This window comes from Vanrija pseudolonga, chromosome 4 (genome assembly GCF_020906515.1).
Source record: "Vanrija pseudolonga chromosome 4, complete sequence".
In the NCBI taxonomy this organism is placed as follows: Eukaryota; Fungi; Basidiomycota; class Tremellomycetes; order Trichosporonales; family Trichosporonaceae; genus Vanrija; species Vanrija pseudolonga.
In genome coordinates, this window is record NC_085852.1 from 1,253,694 (window position 1) to 1,271,459 (window position 17,766).

At 62.7% G+C, this 17,766-nt stretch overlaps 6 protein-coding genes across 7 annotated transcripts; 3 read left to right on the forward strand and 3 right to left on the reverse strand.

Moving 5' to 3' along the window:
* Positions 1-22: 22 nt before the first annotated feature.
* On the forward strand, positions 23-1,422 carry rrp45 (Exosome complex component rrp45; the record flags this gene model as incomplete). The annotated part of the gene is made up of 5 exons (XM_062772289.1): positions 23-186; positions 238-357; positions 404-506; positions 710-847; positions 1,023-1,422. The coding sequence occupies 5 exons, from the start codon at positions 23-25 to the stop codon at positions 1,341-1,343; spliced, it is 846 nt and encodes a 281-aa protein (XP_062628273.1). The 3' UTR covers positions 1,344-1,422.
* A 957-nt stretch (positions 1,423-2,379) lies between these two features.
* Positions 2,380-8,478, forward strand: LOC62_04G005739 (uncharacterized protein). Its single transcript, XM_062772290.1, has 3 exons — positions 2,380-2,903; positions 3,078-3,209; positions 3,269-8,478. The coding sequence occupies exons 1-3, from the start codon at positions 2,887-2,889 to the stop codon at positions 8,394-8,396; spliced, it is 5,277 nt and encodes a 1,758-aa protein (XP_062628274.1). The 5' UTR covers positions 2,380-2,886; the 3' UTR covers positions 8,397-8,478.
* A 36-nt stretch (positions 8,479-8,514) lies between these two features.
* On the reverse strand, positions 8,515-11,006 carry LOC62_04G005740 (uncharacterized protein; the record flags this gene model as incomplete). 2 transcript variants are annotated; one of them, XM_062772291.1, is made up of 5 exons in its annotated part: positions 8,863-9,137; positions 9,171-10,587; positions 10,637-10,667; positions 10,730-10,794; positions 10,998-11,006. In XM_062772291.1, 5 exons carry the CDS (start codon positions 11,004-11,006, stop codon positions 8,863-8,865), a joined length of 1,797 nt encoding a protein of 598 aa, XP_062628275.1. The 2 variants fall into 2 exon arrangements, with proteins under 2 accessions (XP_062628276.1, XP_062628275.1); XM_062772292.1 differs by having other exon boundaries at positions 8,515-10,587.
* Positions 11,007-11,347: 341 nt separating this feature from the next.
* Pgc_0 (Gastricsin) lies at positions 11,348-13,498 on the reverse strand (the record flags this gene model as incomplete). Its single annotated transcript, XM_062772293.1, is given in 9 exon segments — positions 11,348-12,015; positions 12,048-12,084; positions 12,097-12,154; positions 12,190-12,383; positions 12,416-12,772; positions 12,818-13,020; positions 13,073-13,103; positions 13,180-13,220; positions 13,276-13,498. 9 exon segments carry the CDS (start codon positions 13,496-13,498, stop codon positions 11,348-11,350), a joined length of 1,812 nt encoding a protein of 603 aa, XP_062628277.1.
* A 1,181-nt stretch (positions 13,499-14,679) lies between these two features.
* Positions 14,680-16,287, forward strand: Rac2 (Ras-related protein Rac2; the record flags this gene model as incomplete). The annotated part of the gene is made up of 8 exons (XM_062772294.1): positions 14,680-15,092; positions 15,214-15,245; positions 15,290-15,333; positions 15,384-15,396; positions 15,455-15,543; positions 15,611-15,701; positions 15,937-16,130; positions 16,170-16,287. The coding sequence occupies exons 1-8, from the start codon at positions 15,065-15,067 to the stop codon at positions 16,285-16,287; spliced, it is 609 nt and encodes a 202-aa protein (XP_062628278.1). The 5' UTR covers positions 14,680-15,064.
* Positions 16,288-16,604: 317 nt separating this feature from the next.
* NAT2 (Putative N-terminal acetyltransferase 2) lies at positions 16,605-17,402 on the reverse strand (the record flags this gene model as incomplete). Its single annotated transcript, XM_062772295.1, has 2 exons — positions 16,605-16,691; positions 16,740-17,402. The coding sequence occupies 2 exons, from the start codon at positions 17,400-17,402 to the stop codon at positions 16,605-16,607; spliced, it is 750 nt and encodes a 249-aa protein (XP_062628279.1).
* Between the last annotated feature and the right edge of the window lie 364 nt (positions 17,403-17,766).

The following is a 17,766-nucleotide window of genomic DNA, read 5'->3' on the forward strand; positions in this document are numbered from 1 at the left end:
CTTGACCACACTTCCACTTACAATGCCCCGCGAAATCGACCCCCCATCAGTTCAGCGCGAGTTCCTCGTAGCGGCCCTGGAGCAGGGGAAGCGCCTCGACGGACGCCTTCCCCTCGAGCAGCGCCCGTTCCAGCTCACGTTTGGCGCCGAGCTCGGCAGCGTCGAGTGCCGGCTGGGCAAGACGGCGTGAGTAGGCTCTTGCGCAGCGCGCTATGGGTGGAATGCTGACAGCCTCAGTGTCCTCGCTCAGGTCACAGCCACGATTGTAAAGCCGCGCGACGACAGGCCGTACGAGGGCTTCCTCGTCATCAGCTCCGAGATCTCGCCCATGGCGTCGGGCGTGTTCGAGGCAGGACGGTGCGTGGGCTGCTGTTCTTGGCGTGTGCAGCTGCTGACCTGACAGGTCATCCGAGGACGAGGTCATGATCACGAGGTTGTTGGAGAAGAGCATCAGACGGACTGAGGCGGTCGACCGCGAGGCGCTGTGTATCCTTGCTGGAGAGAAGGTGAGTTTGCGAGGTGTCACGGAAGGTATGAATGAGAAGGAGGTCGACGGAGTGGCCCAAATGCAGGTACTGGGGCTGTTGGCTGAGCTCTGTTTGACCGGGTTGCTCGAGAAAGAAGGTCCAGCCTAGACACCTCCTTCCTTCCCTTTCTTCCCATCCGATACCCTGCACCCAACATTGCTGGGTCACCACTAACGTCGCAGGTTTGGCACCTCCGCCTCACACTGCACTTCCTCTCCGACTCTGGAAACCTTCTCGACTGTGCATCTCTCGCTGCTATGACGGCGTTGCGCCACTTCCGCAAGCCAGAGGTCGAGGTCATCGGTGGAGAGGTGATTGTGGTGAGTGTTCGTCCTTTCCGAGGACTCGAGGCTGGCTGGTGTGCCAAGAAGAAGCATTGGAGCTCCAATGCAGTGGTGCTTTGCACGAACGAGCTCACGTGCAAGAGCTTAACCGTGACATTGTTGCTCGCGCCACGCAGCGCCATCATCACGTTGCACCTGCTGACGCCCCCAGCACTCGCCGGATGAGCGCGCACCGGTCCCCCTTGCGATCCACCACACTCCCCTCTGCCTCACCTTTGCCTACTTTGAGAACCTGCCGCCCATCCTCGACCCAACACATCTCGAGGAGGTGCTCGCGTCGGGCACGATGACGATCACGCTCAACGCGCAGCGCGAGCTGTGTGTCCTCTCCAAAGCCGGCGGCACGGCTTTGGCCGCCGACGAGATTATGAACATTGTCCGGGTTGGCGTCGAGCGCGTCCGTGCCATTGTCAAGCTCATGGATGAAGCCCTGGCAAAGGACCAGGGTGAGCGTGTCGTCGAGGTGGTGTAACGCGGCACTTTGAGGCGGGCGAGTTGGGTGGGGCGTCACGCCGTTGTCGTCACGAGCGTGTGTAACTTTTATCTTGTACACCTTGCATACCATTCTCAATGCATTGTTGGGTCTGCCGCGGTGTGAGGTGACTTTGTCTGGCTGTAACGCGGTGGGCGGGCAGCGCGAGACGCCTGATGAGATGGACCCGCGGCAGAGGAGGCGTCGTCTGTCGGGAAAGAGGGCGCAGAAGGGGGGCCCACTCGGCCTGCCTGCTGTTCGAGGGTCATTGAGCAAAGTGTGGGATGTAGCTAGCACATTGGTGCGTGTCGCGCGCTGTGATGTGATTCCCAAGCCACACTTGCGACACAATTCAACACGGCGTCCAGGCAAAGCCATACCAATGTTCAATACAAGGCAGGGAGGTGGGGGTTTGCATGGCGCGTATCGGACGGGGCGTGTCCGACTGGGAGGGGCTACATGCCCGCCCGCCATTGCAGATCCAGTCCGTCAGCCAGATCTACGGCTATTATAATGTTGGTGCAGTGGAAACACGCGTAACCTTCATCCATGTGGGCACATTGTTTTGCATGGTAGCTGCTGCTTCAGGCACTTGGCGAGCAAGGTGGATTGGGGTGCGGGCAGCACGCTAAGGGCAGTGTACGGCAGCGTGCAGCCACGACCCGAGAGATGCGGGGAGGTTTAGTAGCTTGCCTGCTTTGCAGTCCAAGAGGATTGCCGTCAAGAGGCAAGAGGCAAGGCGGACGACGACCCAAAAGAAGGGCCCAGGACTGTGCGGTTTACCCTTTTCCTAATGCTGGCTGGCTGGCTGCAGCTGCAGCATCTTGCATCCCGGCCAGTCCCTGCCCTGGAACCCGCATCAAACTCTACTTTTTCCAGGCTCTGGTTCTACAAGCCGCAGCCGCCGCAGTCACCGCCGTCCGCCGCCGCCGCCGCCGCGCCATTCTAGCCCGCGTCGCCGCGGCAGTCATCTCGTTGTCGCCGCTGGCCTGGCTGGCTGCAGTCATCCCGCGTCTACCCACCCACCATCACCCCGCATTGCACTAACGACATCGGCCAGACACACACACACACACACCTGATTCTGTCACTTTTGAATCTATACCCTTTGCTCTCTTTTCCAACACGACGACCCCCATCCACGACAAAACGAACGACGGATTTGTACTGGGTGCATCCGTCCAACTCACGCACCGCCCCGCCCCGATCCCCCGATCCCCAGACCGCAGTTTGACACTCGTTGGATCGACAAAAGTACGACGCGCGACGAGCACCAGCAGTTAGGCGCAGTAAGCCAGAGGGATACGCCCGCCCTCGTCGTCGCCTCCTCGCGTCTTCCTCGCCTTCCTTGCCCCTCTCTCTAGAACCTCTCCCGGGCCCCCCGTCACGACCACCGCCTGCGCGACCAACGCGCGGTTTGATCGCCCAGCCAGTGCGCCCGGTAGCGCCCAGCCTCCTTGCCTCGCTCAACCCTCCGTGCTAGCACCCCCCGTCCAGGACACGACCCTCGCCCTGGGCCGACGAGCAGAGCATCGACAGCAGCATGGACAGGATCTTTCGGTGAGTAGTCCTAATCCTTGTTGACTGCATCCAAAACTTCACCCCCCCGACAACACCCATGACACGCAAGAGTCGCAGCAGGCTACAGGTCCAGCTGTGGCGTCCAGAGTCGTCGGCGCCCATCCACCTCGTCACACAGGACAACTCTGTGGACGACGCTAACTCGCAACGCAGCAAACGGACAATGTCCGGCTCGCGACTCGGGCGCAGCAAGACGGCGAAGAACAAGACACCGCCCGTCGCCCCGCTCCCACAGCTACCCCCCAGCCTCGATGTTGACATTCGCTCCTCGCTCATTTTACCAGGGTATGAAGAGCCCAACGCGGGCAATTGTACACAGCACGCACACCAGCTGACGCTCGCAGCCTGACGGAGCGGTTCTCTGTTCTCCTCCCTACCCTGTCGTCTGCGCCCGAGACATCAGTCCGAACCCTGCTTGCGCAGCAACGCAACAGACCGAATGGGCCAAGTTTGACGCTCGAGGAAGAGGAAATGCTGTTCGCCGAGATGCAGATGCAGGGGCAATCCAACGGCAACGGCAACAGCAGCCGTGGGCAGTACACACCACGCGTTGTCGAGTCGCGCGCATCGGCCTTGACCACGGACACGTGGGACGGCAACCCGCCGCCGCTGGAGGGCGACTGGGCATCGCTGGTCGACCGCGGCGCCAGTGCCATCAGCGGCTCCCTGTCGTCGCCGAGCCTTCGAGAACGTGCGACCCGCTCAGGCCTGTCAACCTCGACTTCAGACCGGCAACTGTCGCCATCGACTTCAGATCGCTCCCTTGGTTCACCCCCGCACTCGGCGTCCTACTCATCCTTCAACACGTTTGGGCCCGACGAAGGTCGCCCTGTGCCCCGGTCGTATGGCTTCTCTGGCAGTCAAGGCTGGCGCGACGCCAACTACCTCCGAACGGTGAAGAAGAATGCCAGCAAGACGAGTGTGGCAACAAACGGACATGGGGACCACAACCCAGAGTCGTCGACGTCGCCAAAGCAGACACCTTCGACATGGTCCGCTTCCCCCAAGGCTACGACCCCCAAGAGGAAACCATTGCCCGAGATCTTTTCACTCAATGAGTCGACAGAGGATCTCCACGAGCAGCGAGATGTCAGCCAGAGCCCATCGAGCTCGACGCGGACAGTTACCCCAACTGCAGTTGTCAGCGGCGCCGTGGTGCCAGGCCCATCGCGGTCAGCACCCACCCGCGCTTCCCAGACTTCTTCCTCATCGCATCCCGATGAGGCAGAGTACACTACGCCGTTGACCGCCAACTCGGCATTCTCAAAACCCAGGCCTCGTGCTCAGCCTGTCGGAGGTTCAACACAGCAGAGACAATCGCTTCTCGTTGGCATCACTCCCCAGCAGGCCAAGCGGATATCCATGGCCCTGCTCGAGATTGACGGCCACCTTGGACGCGAACCTGCCGGTCACTCGTCTCAGAGCTCGCACGATTTCAGACACGACGACCACGAGGAGCTGCTGGAAGGCGACGAGGACGACGTGGAGGAGGGAGAGCAGACTGTCACACTGGACCGCCAGCGCTCGTTCACGTCTACATCTGCTGCTTCGTCAGTCTTCCCCTTCAGTGTATCGCCTGCATCCAGCAATCACGGAGGTGCTGGTTCGTACCAGGGAAGCATGGCTCCTCGCAGCCCTGCAGGCGAACCGACGCCGCCTCCCACAGTCCCCTCATTACCATCGTCACCGCAGGCCGCAAAGGATCCGCACCTTGACCAGCATACGCCACCGCCGCACAATCGCCATGCCTCGCCAAGCCGAGGACGCCACTACCATTCTGCCTCCATTACTTCCACAGCATTTAGCGGAGAGGACGATGGGCACTTCCCACAACCTGCCTTGACACCATACAGACCTCAACCGGTTCGCGCTACGCCCTCACCGGCCTTTGGCATGTCGGGCACTGGATCGACATATATCCCTGGCCAGCCGCGGCCAGTCCGGTCCGTTTCATCAGCGGGCTCTACACCCACTGTTGGTTCACCGCAATCACCGTACTCGCCTCCTCACGCGAACGAAACTCTGCCTAGAAGATTACAGTACGCCAGCCCTGGTAGCAACGCGGCCCCTCTCCCGCAGACGCAGACGCGCACCAGCGTCACGAGGGCGCCTTCGGCGGCGACCCACTACAGCAATGGCTCCATCTCTCAGACTAGGATCGAGCACGTACCGGCACCTGGAGTGCTCGCATCAAGGCATGCCGCCGGCCACAGCATCAGCGAGTCGCTCAGCCACTGGCGCTCTGGGTCCGCCCTCAACATTCATTCGCCGCCGATGTCTCGCGTGCTGAGCGAAGCGGACGAGGCACGGAGCAGCTACGCGTCGGCTCATTCTCACCGAAGCAGCTCAGCTCAGACCCATTCGCGCTCACACTCTGCCGACCCAGGATTCCGCTCGGCCATGGTTACGGCGGGAGTGGTGGCCGGTGCTGCAGGTGCCGGTGTAGCTGGTGCCGCCAGCGCCTCTTCCCTTGGTCTTACTCGCGCGCCGTCGCTTGGGCTTGCGCCCAACCAAACTCTGCGCCGGGCGGCCTCCTACGATTCATTCAGCTCCGACTACAAGATTACGCCGACAGACGAGTTGCAGTCAGGGTGGGAGCCTATTATCCACGAGCACCGACCCTCAGAGGAGAACATTCTTTTGTTGTCCACAGGCGAGGACTGTGAGGACGAGGCCGAATACCTCAAGCAGGTCAGCGGCGTCTGCAAGGATGACTTGTCCGCCATGCAGGACCGCCTCATGGAGCGGGCCAAGGCGGAGCGTGAAAGGCAGAGAGCCGCACACTCACTGCCGACATCGCCTGAAGCTGCCCCGAAGGTTCCTTTGGTCGCTTCGCCGCCTGCTGTCACATCGCGCTCCTTGGAGACAGAGGCCCCTCCGCAACAGAACCACACGCATCCGGTGCCCTTCCCTCATGGCTCGCAGGTGTCCCTCGTCTCGGCGACTCCTGCGACATCACCGCCGTTCCCCAAGACGCCGTCGCAGACAACCCTCGTCGCCGCCAACAAGCCATCCCCACCTCGGGAGCGTGGCCCACCAACAGCCTGGAAGACGGCTGGCGCGGCCTCGTCATCGACAGTCCACCTCCCTGTGGATACGGTTGCATCGACCCCGTCCCCCTTGGACCCCAAATTCCCGACCGAACATGTGCCTGCGTCCGAGTTACCGAAGGGACCTCCTCCGCCTAGACCGCAGCACCCTGCCGAAGCACCGGTGGTCCTGCCTGTCGCACCGACGACACCTGAGGCTGGCGTTGTCAAGGCTGAGGAGGAGGACGACGCTCGACACGATGTGGAGATGAGGATCAGGCAGGCCAACGCCGAGTTGTTCCGTGCGCCGTCCAAGAGTGCGCACAAGAGATCACTCTCGAAGAAGCACATCTCGACGCCGACTCTGGTTTCCACCTCGCACAATCAGCCCACGACCCCGATTACGCCGGCCAAGCCCGAGGAGAAGGAACGTCATCTCGGTCGCAAGATGAGCATGCGTTGGAAGAAGCTGGTACACAAGAAGTCGAGCATTTCAGGAGCCGACGCCATTCCACCAGCTCCCGCAGTGGTCGCCACTCCGGTGACCAACCACCGGAAGAACAAGAGCCAAGACAACACTCATCCCCCGACGCCTCCGAGCCCCAAGGCAGCCAAGCAGCCCAAGCCTCCTGTGCCGCCGCTGCCAAAGTCGCCTCCAGAGCCTGTCATCAAGAAGACCAAGGCCCCCAACCCCACTCCTAGGTCTGATATCAGCGCATTCAAGTTCCCCTACTCGAGCAATGGCAATGGCGCCAACGGTACACACTCGGATGACACACCGAAGGTCAACGGTCGCATCGCCAAGGGTGGCCCTCCTCCTTGGGGCGCGCAGTCAAAGACGAACCTGTCGTCAACCCAGTCGCCGCCGTTGAAGTCAACCCTCAAGGCCCCCACCAACAACGACGCGTCACGGAGAGCGCACACACCGACTGCGTCTGATAGCTCTGTCGCCGAGTCAATCCACAAGTTTATGGAGGCTGGCAGGGCTGTTGGCCTGGATGACGACCGACTGAACGACGTCCTGGTTCAGAATGCCATTCTCGACCGTTCGGCTACAAGCAACAGCTCGTTATCTTACCAGTCCACCGCACCGACGACAACGACGTTCTCAGAGTCCTCGCGCTCCCCCGTGTCGCCGACCGTGCCGACCAACGCGTTCTCTGAGTGGGCTCCTTCCAAGGGTCAGCACAAGGCCAAGGTGCGAAGCAGGGACGAGTTTGGGCACGATCTGCGCTCGGTCCCCGAGATCAACTTCCAGGAGCCCGGAGTCTTGCGCCGCACGCTCGTGGTGCCCTCAGACTCTGACCGTACTCCTGAGCCTCAGGCGACTCCGAACGCCAACCCTCTGGCCCTGCCGCCGTCGCCCCAGGACGCCAACTACTCGCTCAAGGGTCCCGCCTCGCCTGGTCTCAGTGTTGGCAGCTTTAGCAGCAATGGAAGGCAAAACTCTATCCGGCGCAAGCCTGTGAAGCTCTCGGCTGCGGAAGAGCGTGAGAATGATTCCCGGAGCCCAGTGTCGTCGGTCGACACGCGTGACCGCAAGGTCTCGAGCTTCTCGGTTACGGACAGCGAGGTGTCCGAGGTGTTAGCTCCTCCGTCGCGCCAGTGGAACGGTATCCCCGACTCGCCTCGGCGTCAATTCTTCGGCGGTAGCGGCACCGACAGTGCCCGTGCGTCGCTCGACTCGTCGCGTGGTGGTGGCAGCATCTACGACTACTATGGCGGCGACAACGGTGGCGACCGCGGCTCGCAGGCAGTTGAGATCACCGAGTACGCCGACGGCCGCGTCGTGTGGAACATTGTCAACGCTCTGCGTGGCGACCGCGGCTCTACGGCCGAAGCTTCATATCACGACCAGCGCGAGTCGCTCGTGTCGTCGGGGCGCCAGTCGTCCGAGGTCAACGAGCGCGACAGCGTGGCCCAGTACGGTGAGACGACAGCTTGGAGCGTCGGTCCGACTGCGGGCTTGGCGTTCCCTCGCCGTCCCGAAACCCGCGTCTACTACACATATTCTGCCGACGTTGCCGACCTGATCGACCAGCTGTCGTCGGAACAGTTTGCCGGCGCCGCTCGTGGCCGTATCGACATTCACCCCAGCACCACGCCGAATGCCAACCGCGCGGGCATCGGTGCTGGTGGTGCGGGTTTCGAGCCCGGCCAGTTTGCTGACGCGCCGTCGCCCATTCCTCCCGTGACGGGCTCGCGCCAGCCTGTCGTCTCGTCGCCTCTCACACCGAACAAGGGACGCTTCTTTGGCGCCGAGGCACACAACCGTTTCAACGCTGGTCTTACTGGCGGTGCCCCATCCGACGTTCAGTCGCCCTCGGCCGCCAGCTTCCACAGCAGCAACGAGTCTGGCACACCCGAGCGATCGGTCGAGGACCGCCTGCAGGCACTCATGGACCGACTGCGGTCTGCTCCTGGCGGGATTGCGCCGCGATGAGGAGGTTGCAAAATGTTTAATCGTAACGTACCCTGTGAAATGATCCCTCGTGGGCGTTGTAAATGAGCATATCTACGGATGCACCATTAGATTCTTAAGAGTTTGTTTTCCACACAGACGCCACTGCATCAGAGTACATGACTGAGGTCCGGAAGAAGGAAGAAACATGTCGCGGCGGGTAGAGAGTCGCGGGGACTGGTCGCCGTCGTCGTTGGCATGGTATTGGGGCCGCACGGTGTGGCAGCGGATAGTAGATGGGGATTAGGGTCGTCGTTGTCGTTCGCTGCTGCTGCTACTGTTGGCGGCTGGTCGCTCGTGTCGGCGTACTCGTCGCCTGTTGAAGGAGTGTTGAATATATGAGTGTGCTGTCTGTGTTTGAGTTGTGGTATAAACAAAGTCGCAATGCAAGGTCGTAAACAAGGATCGTGGGGTCTCTTCTCTTGGTTCTTCTGCCCTCGTCGGTCTACTACTCGTCGGGAATCGAGGGCACGCTCTCGGGGCTGCCCATGCGCTGCGACACGCTGTCGCTCACACCGACCGTCGACGTGTCGGTGTGGTCATTAATGTACGAGGGCTCGCGCTCGTGGTGGTGGTAGTAGTCGTGGTGGACGTGGGCGCGGAAACGCTCGTCGTCGTCGGCGTCATAATCGTCGAGCACCTCCTCGTCCTCTGAATCGTCGCGCTGATCGTGCTCGTGTTCGCGTTCGTCGTGTTCGTCGTCGGCGTCGTCGTTATGCTTGTCTTCAACGGGGCTGTCGACGAGGACGCGCTCACCATCTTGCTCGCTGCTTCCCTTGCCCGCCGCCGCCGCGGGCACGGCCGCGCTGGCCTCGACAGCTCCTGCCGCCGGCACGGCACCCTTGATCTTGGCCACGCCGTTCTTTGCACGAGCCGTCGGGGTAGACTTGGGCGCCTCGCGCGCGGCCGCGAGGCCGACTCTGCCAATGGGCGGGCGCTTGCGCACGTCCGACGTCAGCGGGCTGCGGCGCACAGGAGTCGCGGTCGCGTTTGTGCTTGCCAGGCTGCCGCGCGGGCCGGTCCGCGACGCCTTGAGCGCCGCGACGTCCTTGTTGGGCGAGGTGCGCGGTGTCTTGGTGGGCGAGGTGCGCGCCGAGGCGACAGAGTTGGAGGCAGTGGCGGCTGCACGCGCGCGCGACGCCGCAGTGCCCTGCAGCAGGCGGGAGACGGAGCTCGGCGAGTGTGCGCGCGGCGTTGCAGTAGCGGTCACAACTGGTGTAGGGGAAGCCGAGCCCTTGCCCGCCGACGCGGCGCTGAGGGACGAGCGCGGAGGCTGCTTCGAACTGGTCGCGCTGGCTGACGATCGGACCGGCGTCCGCTGGACGGTCGCGCCGGCGCCGGTCACGCCCAGCGACGAGCGGGGACGCTGCTTTGCCTTTCCGTCCTTGTCGCCGGGCGAGCTCGACTTGGAGGCGGCGGTAGCAGTAGTCTTGCCCGGGGACGATCTTGATCCGCCCGTGGTCTGCGGGCGCACCTCGAGCTCGCGCCCGCTGTGCCTCGAGGCAGACGAGAGGCCAGTGTTGGACGGCTTGAGCTTGGCTGGCTGGGTTGACGGCGACGCAGCAGGCTTGGCCGCCGGCGGTGTCTCCTTCTTCTGCTGCTGCGTGGAGCGCGGTGTAGTCGTAGCAGCGACGGCGCCCTTGCGCACCGGCGACTTTGAGACACGGCCACGTCTCGCCGTCCCTGGAGCTGGAGCAGCCACCGTGGCCTTCTTGGGCTGCAGCTGTTGCTGCAGCTGCTGCTGCTTGTCGGACGCTGGCGACTCGCCCAGCTCGGGCGAAGACGACGAATCCTTCACCGCCTCCTTCTTGAGCTCGGTGTCGGGCACAAGCTCGGGCGTGGGACTGGGAAGGTTGGGCGCGACCGGTGCCAGAGCTTTGGCCTCTTTTGCGGCGGCGAGGGCTGGTGCTGTTGTCGTTGTCGTTGCCGCTGCCGCCGTCGCCGCCGCCGCTGCTGCTGCTACTGCCGTCGCCAATGATGCCACCGGCACACTGCTTCCGCCGTCGCCTGCGTCGCCGCTCCCGCCGCCCCAGCCCATGCCGCTCGGCCGGCGGGTAGCGGGGATCACGCCGGCGACGCCGGCACCCGCACTGACTCGCCGCGTGGGGTCACGCGCGGCTGCACCCGCGTCGCGGTCGGCCGCGTTCTGGAAGCGTGATACGAGCGAGGCGACCTGGGGGGTGGGTTAGAGATGAGGCCACGAGTGGGTGGCAACGACGTACATTTCCCTGGCAGCGTTCGATGGGGAGAGGCCTGCAGGGGTGAGGTGAGCACAATGGCCTTGTTGCTGCTAGCAGCCAGTTCGCGACACGTACATGGCGCAGGGCGCGGACGATTCAGTCGTGACGGTCGTGAACGAGGGACGGGGTGCGAGCGAACGCTGGGTTTTGGAGAAGAGATGATGGTGGTGATGGGAGAGAGAGAAAGAGAGATGAGAATCGAGTGCGACGAGTGAGTGACTGGGGAGGCAAGACGAGGTCGAGGACAGACGGCTGGCGGTCCCGACGCGTCCCCGCCCCGCGCCGCCAGCCAGCCAGCCAGCCAGCACAGGGAAGGGCCGGCTAGGCAGCCCGTGACACGGACCACATCCATTAGGATACATTTCTAATCACATTACGTTTTCCATTAGGGCCTTTATTGTCCTGCCCCGCCAAACAAACCCACAAGACTGGATCCACCCCTGCCTCGTCCGATGCACATCTGTCCATTTCTAGCCCGTCTTGCCGTTTCACCCGCGCTCCCAAGACTCTGTCAACGTGCCTAGACCAACACATTCAGCCGCCACAATCTCGCCCACCGACGCGTCCAGGGATCACGTCGGGCGGTACTCACCACCGCGTCCGCGACTTACGGCATGGCGCTGCGCCGACGTTGTTGACATGTCATTATTCTGGTTGTGAGACACAGCGGTACACGCCCACGCGCGCTCAGAATCAGAATCGTCGCACGTACGGTGCCATGACGACTGGCGCAGCGTAGTAGCCCGCCGCGGGAACGTAGGTCGTCGCAGGGTACGCCGCTCCCAGACTAGTCTGCGGGATCCACGCTTGTGGCGCCGCGGGTTGTGGCGGCAGCAGCGGCACTGGGTACGCCGCACGCGACACAACCACTGGTGTTGTAGGCGCCGCCGGTACCATGGCAGACGCCGTCGGCACCGCCACCGCCCGCGACATCATCATCGGTGGCTGTGGTGAGACCGCGGTGGGCACGTACGTCGTCGTCGGGGTGTAGTACATTGGCGAAGAGCGCGCCATGGGGATTGACTCGAGCGTGGGTGTGTGCTGGACGAGGCCCGCTTGGGCCGCGGGGGACGTCTCCGCCTGGGTTCCGGCCGGGGAAGCCAGTCCCGAAGTTGTCGTAGAGGTGTGCGCCTGAGCAAACATCTGCGTTTCGGATGGCCGTTCATGGGAACGTCGCGCCTGGGGGTACATGTGCTCCTGCGCAGTCACAGCCTGGCGGTGGACGAAACCGTCCACCTGGTCCATCTGGGCCTTCTCTTGTGCCAAGGCTGCGCGGCGGGCAACTGATTCTGGGGAGAGTCGGTTCCTCATGAATAAAGCGAAGCAAACCAAGAGGAGGACGCCGAAGAGCACACCGAGGACTGGGGTCAGCGTGGCTTCTCGTAAGACTTACTAATACCGGCGAGGCGGCCTTTGCTACTTGCACTACTCTGTGCGCTCACCGAGGTCACCTTCCGCGCCAGGCCGATGTACTGCTCGTTGGTGGAGTAGTACAGAGCGCTGGGGTCAGCAGTGTCATGCTCGTGGTGACTCACGAGTACACGCTGCTGAGGAAGGCCGCGCCGAGGCGAATCTCGCCGGCGAGGTCGGGGATCGACCCGGTGTGCCAGGAGCGGATGTTGGCCGTGCACCCCAATCCGGCTTGGTCCACAAGGCCGCGCGGTTCCACGTTGTATACCGTGCCGGCGACTTTGACGTTCATGGATAGTGTGGCAGAGCACGGGACGTTCTGTCGTCAGCGAGACCAGTAGCGCCACGCACCCATATCGTCGCGTCATAGGTGGACCTCGATGCACCCTCGACACCTTGGAACATCTTGTCCGCCAGCATGGAAGGCATGACGATCGTGTCGATACCGGGGTCGACTGTGGCGATGTACCCGCCGCCGGCGACCGTCACCGCACCGACGGTGACGGAATCCATCACAAACGACCACCCGGTGGTGAGGTTGACGGGGAGCCAGGTAAAGCTGCCGACGAAGACACCGTTCGGCACGTCGCCCCAGTGCACGACACCTGCGTTGGCGCTCCAGACGTCCGCCATGTCGATCCCGACGGTCACGCTGGAGTAGGGGGAGATTCCGAGGAGCGAGGGGAGGACGGAGAGCTCGGGGTTGGCCTGTCATAAGTCTGTCCTTCTGTCCTCGCGACCGACTCCACTTACTAGGTGTATGCCGAGACCCAAGAACCCGCTCGATCCGGGCGGGAGGCTCGCTGTTCCGGCCGTCGAGCGACTCGCCTCGATCTTGACGATCGGGCAGCGCTTGTCGACCGGCGCGGAGAGGACATCAGACGTTACGAGCCCGGTGAGGTCGAGCGCGTCGCCCAGGCTCCAGGTCGCGCTTGGCGTGTACTCTATTGTCGGCCCTGTGACCTGCGTACGCGTCAGTTACGCCCTGCAACAACAATATGACCCCACCTGCAGCGTCGTCGACGCACTCGGGCTGTACCTGTGGGATCGTAAGCTCAGCCGGGGTCTCGGACCTTGAGATAGACATACGTCCCGCTACCATGTACGCAGCCCACGCAGCTTTCGAGCGCAACCATAAAGTACTCGACGTTGGGGGCTGTGTAAGTAAGCGGTGAGCAGTGTACCTCGGCGGCCGCCACGGCGTCACTCACTCAGCGTTACGTTGAGCCGCTGCGGCGGCGTCCCAACGCCCAGAGACACGACGTTGCTCCCCATCCCGGTGCGGTACAGCGGGACGGACGTGTACGGCGCCGTGCCGAGCCGGCTGTCGGCTGCTGCTGCTGCAACAGCAACAGTGGCGACGACAGCAAGCAGAGTTAAGGTTGCGGTACCGGTACGCCGGGAGCCGTACGACGCGTGCCGTGGCCACCACATGGGGGTGTACGTGTGTGGGTGTGAGAGTGTTATTTGTGAGCAGTAAAATCAGTAAGCAGTAAGCTTAGAATAAAAGTTGGTGACTGGTGACTGCTGCTGCTGCTGCCTCACGGCGAGGCCAGTGCGGGACAAGGTAAGTTGGAGTGGGTGGAGTGATGGCGGCGGCGGCGGGCGGCGCGCTGGTGGCGAGCTGCCCCGCTCTGACCCGACAGGCAGGCAGACGAAAGGTACATTGGGGGTGGTGCAAAGGACGGCAAGGTGAGAGGACGGGGGCCAGGGAGGGACGAGGTACATTGATGGCTGTGGTGCGAGGGCGAGGACGGATATGAGGAGGAGGAGGACGAGGTCAATGACAAATGGAGGAGGAACGAGGGCGTGTCAATGTCAATGTCGGTGCCAATGCGTCGTCGTCTTATGTTGCCCCGCTCCCTGTTGTTGTTACCGCTGGAACCAGGCGGCGCATAGCTGGAATGCAGGGTTGCTTGAATGTGCCATGCGTCGCACCGTCTGTGCGCAACGAAAGTCCTGTCCATCGGCCACAGTGTGTCATGTCTCACACTTTGATCCTCGCTGCTGCCGTCTTTTGTCTCTTTTCTGCGTCATTGAACTAACTGCAGCTGCTGTCCTCCGCCGGTGCTGCTGCTGCTTGTTCCATTCCGCGGACTAATACACCCCTCCTATCCTCGCCCTGGACCTCTAGAACAAAGTGTAATGTTAATTACCCTGGCGTGCACTACTTTGCTGCTGTCCCACGCGGTGTTTCGGCGATTTTTTGGTCAAAGACATCCGGTGCCCAGTTGCCCAGCCAGCAGCCAGCAGCCAGCAGCAGCCAGCGTCGTGTGCTCACATGTCGACCCGACCGACGCGGTCCGTCTGCAAAGAGAGTTGTTTACGCGAGGCACAATGTTTACATAGGTCCGCGTCCGCGTCGCGCGGGAGGGACGGACGGGCCGGGGACCTGCCGAGACGAGACGCGCGGACAAGGCGGCGAGATACCACCACTACTGCGACGGCGCGTTGTTTAGTTTGAAACTTGTGCGGGGTGGGTGGGTGGGTGTGGGCGACAAGCTGCAACTGGAGCCAACCCATCCCACCCTGTAGCCCCTTTCCCCCTTGCCGGCCCAGGGCCCAAAGTGTCACTCACTCACTCATCCACACTCGTCCTCGTTACTCGTCTGCCACTGCCCTTGCCTCCCTTTGCACCATCTCACCATTGTTATCCATCCATCCACGACACAAACAACTCGGGGCACATCCTTGACCGCCGCCGACACTGTCACAACACGCACGACGCACACATTGACGCGCACAACGTCAACATTGCTTGTTTAGGCTCTCGCCTCGCTGCTACTACCTCCCTCCGGCCCCTCCTCCCCCTCCCCACTCCCTAATCGACCCCCCCGGCCGGCAAACTAGTCGCCATTCCCCACCCCACAAACATCAACACTTGGCCAAACTCGCTTGCACCACTCTTTGCGACCACTGCGGATCCAGCGACGATCCATCTCACGACAGCGACAAAGACGACCAAGACGACAGCCAGCAGCACCCACTAACTTCGACAGGATGAACCACAACATCCAGTCGTTGAAATGTACGTTGTTGTCGGGGTATAGCCGCGGCACGGGCATCAGTTGGTGGTCGTCAAGCGCTGGCCTCCGTCGGATGATGCCTGCTGCTCGGTCGCGACGCGCGTGTGCTGACCATCATCACAGGCGTTGTGGTCGGTGACGGCGCAGTCGGAAAGGTATGCCCGCTGGCAACGGCAAGCCTCTGACCACCAACCCACAGACCTGCCTCTTGATCTCGTACACGACCAACGCGTTCCCTGGAGAGTGAGTAGTGACGCCGATGTGACGACGCCGCGCCGGGGCTGACATTACAGATACGTCCCCACCGTGCGTCAATCCGCGGCCCTGGATGCACGGCCCCGCTCACCACTGACCCCCCACGCAGGTCTTTGACAACTACTCGGCATCTGTGCTGGTCGATGGGCGACCAATCTCGCTCGGACTATGGGACACGGCAGGGCAGGAAGACTACGAGTAGGTGTCTTGCGAGCAAGCCAAAGGAGACAAACACTGTTCGGAAGGACCTAACCCGCGCGCCCAGCCGCCTTCGCCCCCTCTCATACCCCCAGACAGACGTCTTCCTGGTGTGCTTCTCAGTCATCAGCCCCCCGAGTTTCGAGAACATCAAGACGGTGGGTGGATGCCAATGGAAGTTGTGGACGATATGCTAACGCCGCCCTTCTTTCTCTGTGTTTACGCTCCATTTCGACGCCACCTTTCCTCATGTTGACGCTGCGCCCGACGCCGCCACCGCCGCCGCTGCTTCCCGCCGCAATGTTTGCTCATGTCTCGGCTACCCGCCAACAGAAGGTAAGCCCGCCGCCAACGCCATGCTTGCATAAATAGCCACCTAACGCCTTGCCACAGTGGATTCCTGAAATTCGGCACCACGCCCCTGGCGTGCCCATCATCTTGGTCGGCACAAAGCTCGACCTCCGAGAGGACCCGCAGACGATCCAGAGGCTGCGCGAGCGCCGCTTCTCGCCCATCACCTACTCGATGGGCCTGCAGCTCGCAAAGGAGGTCGGAGCGGTGCGCTACGTCGAGTCGAGCTCCAAGACGTAGGTAACGCACGCGGAGAGTGGGAGCTAACGGGGCAGACAAAAGGGGCTCAAGAATGTCTTTGACGAGGCCATCCGCGCCGTGCTCACGCCCCAAGATCGGAATCCGGGCCCAAAGAAACCCAAGGGAAACAAGAAGAACTGTGTTATCCTTTGACGCGCCTGTGGCTGGCTGGCGCCAGAGACGACGACGACGACGACGCGTGTGGCGTGCGTGACACGCGTGGCAGACGGTGTGGTACGATGAGGTGCAGTGCTCTTAGACTGTGTATAGTGCGAGACGGTGTGCTTGCAACGGGCGCTGACCTCGGTGCACACTGCCGGGTTTGCGTAGATAGCTTTTTTGTACCCCTAGAGCCGGCCTGCTGTGATGAGTGGGCAACTTGTGGTGCATGCAGGGGTTGTATAGTCGTGCTGTCTAGGCGGGCGTTGGCTTCGTCCTTCTCCTTCCTCTCCTCCGTCCTCGTCATGCTTCTAATTCCTCTTGGCGGCGTCAATGACACGCGCAGAGGCTTCGCGGATCTTCTCGGCGCCGCGCTGGGCAGCGCGCTTGGTTCCAGACTGTGGTGGGTCAGCTGTGGTCCACACACACCCCACTGCACTACTCACCGCTCCGATCCACCCGCGGGCGCGGAGGAACTCGACGACGCGCGGCGTCCACGCGACGCACAGGCCAGCACGGAAGGGGAGGAGCACCGTCTTGTGGATAGTGTACGCGAGGACGGCCTCGGCCCAGAGCGCGCGGTCGAGGTACCATGCGGTGGGCTTGGGGACGCCGCCGTTGGCCGCGATTTCCGCCGCCTCCTCAGCGGCCTGCTTGGCCTTCTTCTCGATATCCTGCTGCTCGAGCTCGTCGGCGCCGTCGCTGCCGTGCCGGATGACGCGGTACCACCGGAGCGCCTTGTTAAAGTACGGCTCGATCGTGCTCGCGCCCATGGAGTGCACGAGGAGGAAGGAGAGCGAGAAGTCGACGGCGCCGATGGCGAGGTACATCAGGACTGCGTACACGCCGTACGTCTTGGACAGCTCCTTGAAGCGCTCGTACGCGGATTTGGGCTTGGGCGCGGCGGCGGTCGAGTTGAGGCGTATTGACGGGGCGACGAGGCGGGAGGACAGGCGGGGCACGGCGGCGCGCGGCGCGGCGCGCAGGCCCAGCGCCGAGGCCACTGGCCGCGCGGGCAGCGTCGAGAGCGGCCTCCTTGCCAGAGCGCGCGGCGCGGCGCGGAGCGCGGGCCGGAGGGCGCGGAGAGCTGGTGCTGCTGCGGAGGACATGGAGAACGTGGGTGGGGGTGGGGTGAGGGTGGTGTGGCGAACGTGTATGTCTTGTTGCGATGTGATGGCGCGGTGGGGTGAGAGCTGCGCCGCGATGAATGTATGCGATGCGACTGTGTGGCAAGGAGCTAGGTCTGAGAGCTAAGTAAGTAGCAGAGTGGCGGCGTGTCGATGTAGGTAGAGCAGGTGGTGTGAACGGAATGGCAAGTAGTTGGTTCGGCGACGTCACAACAGAGGCTTTCTCCGACTTTTGTGATGGGTGTGGAAATCTCACCGTCGGTCGGGTGGTGGTGCAGTGGGCCAGTTGACGTGTGGAGGCAGGCGCCGAGGCGGCGCCCGAGCCAGTGACGCCGGAGCCCACGTT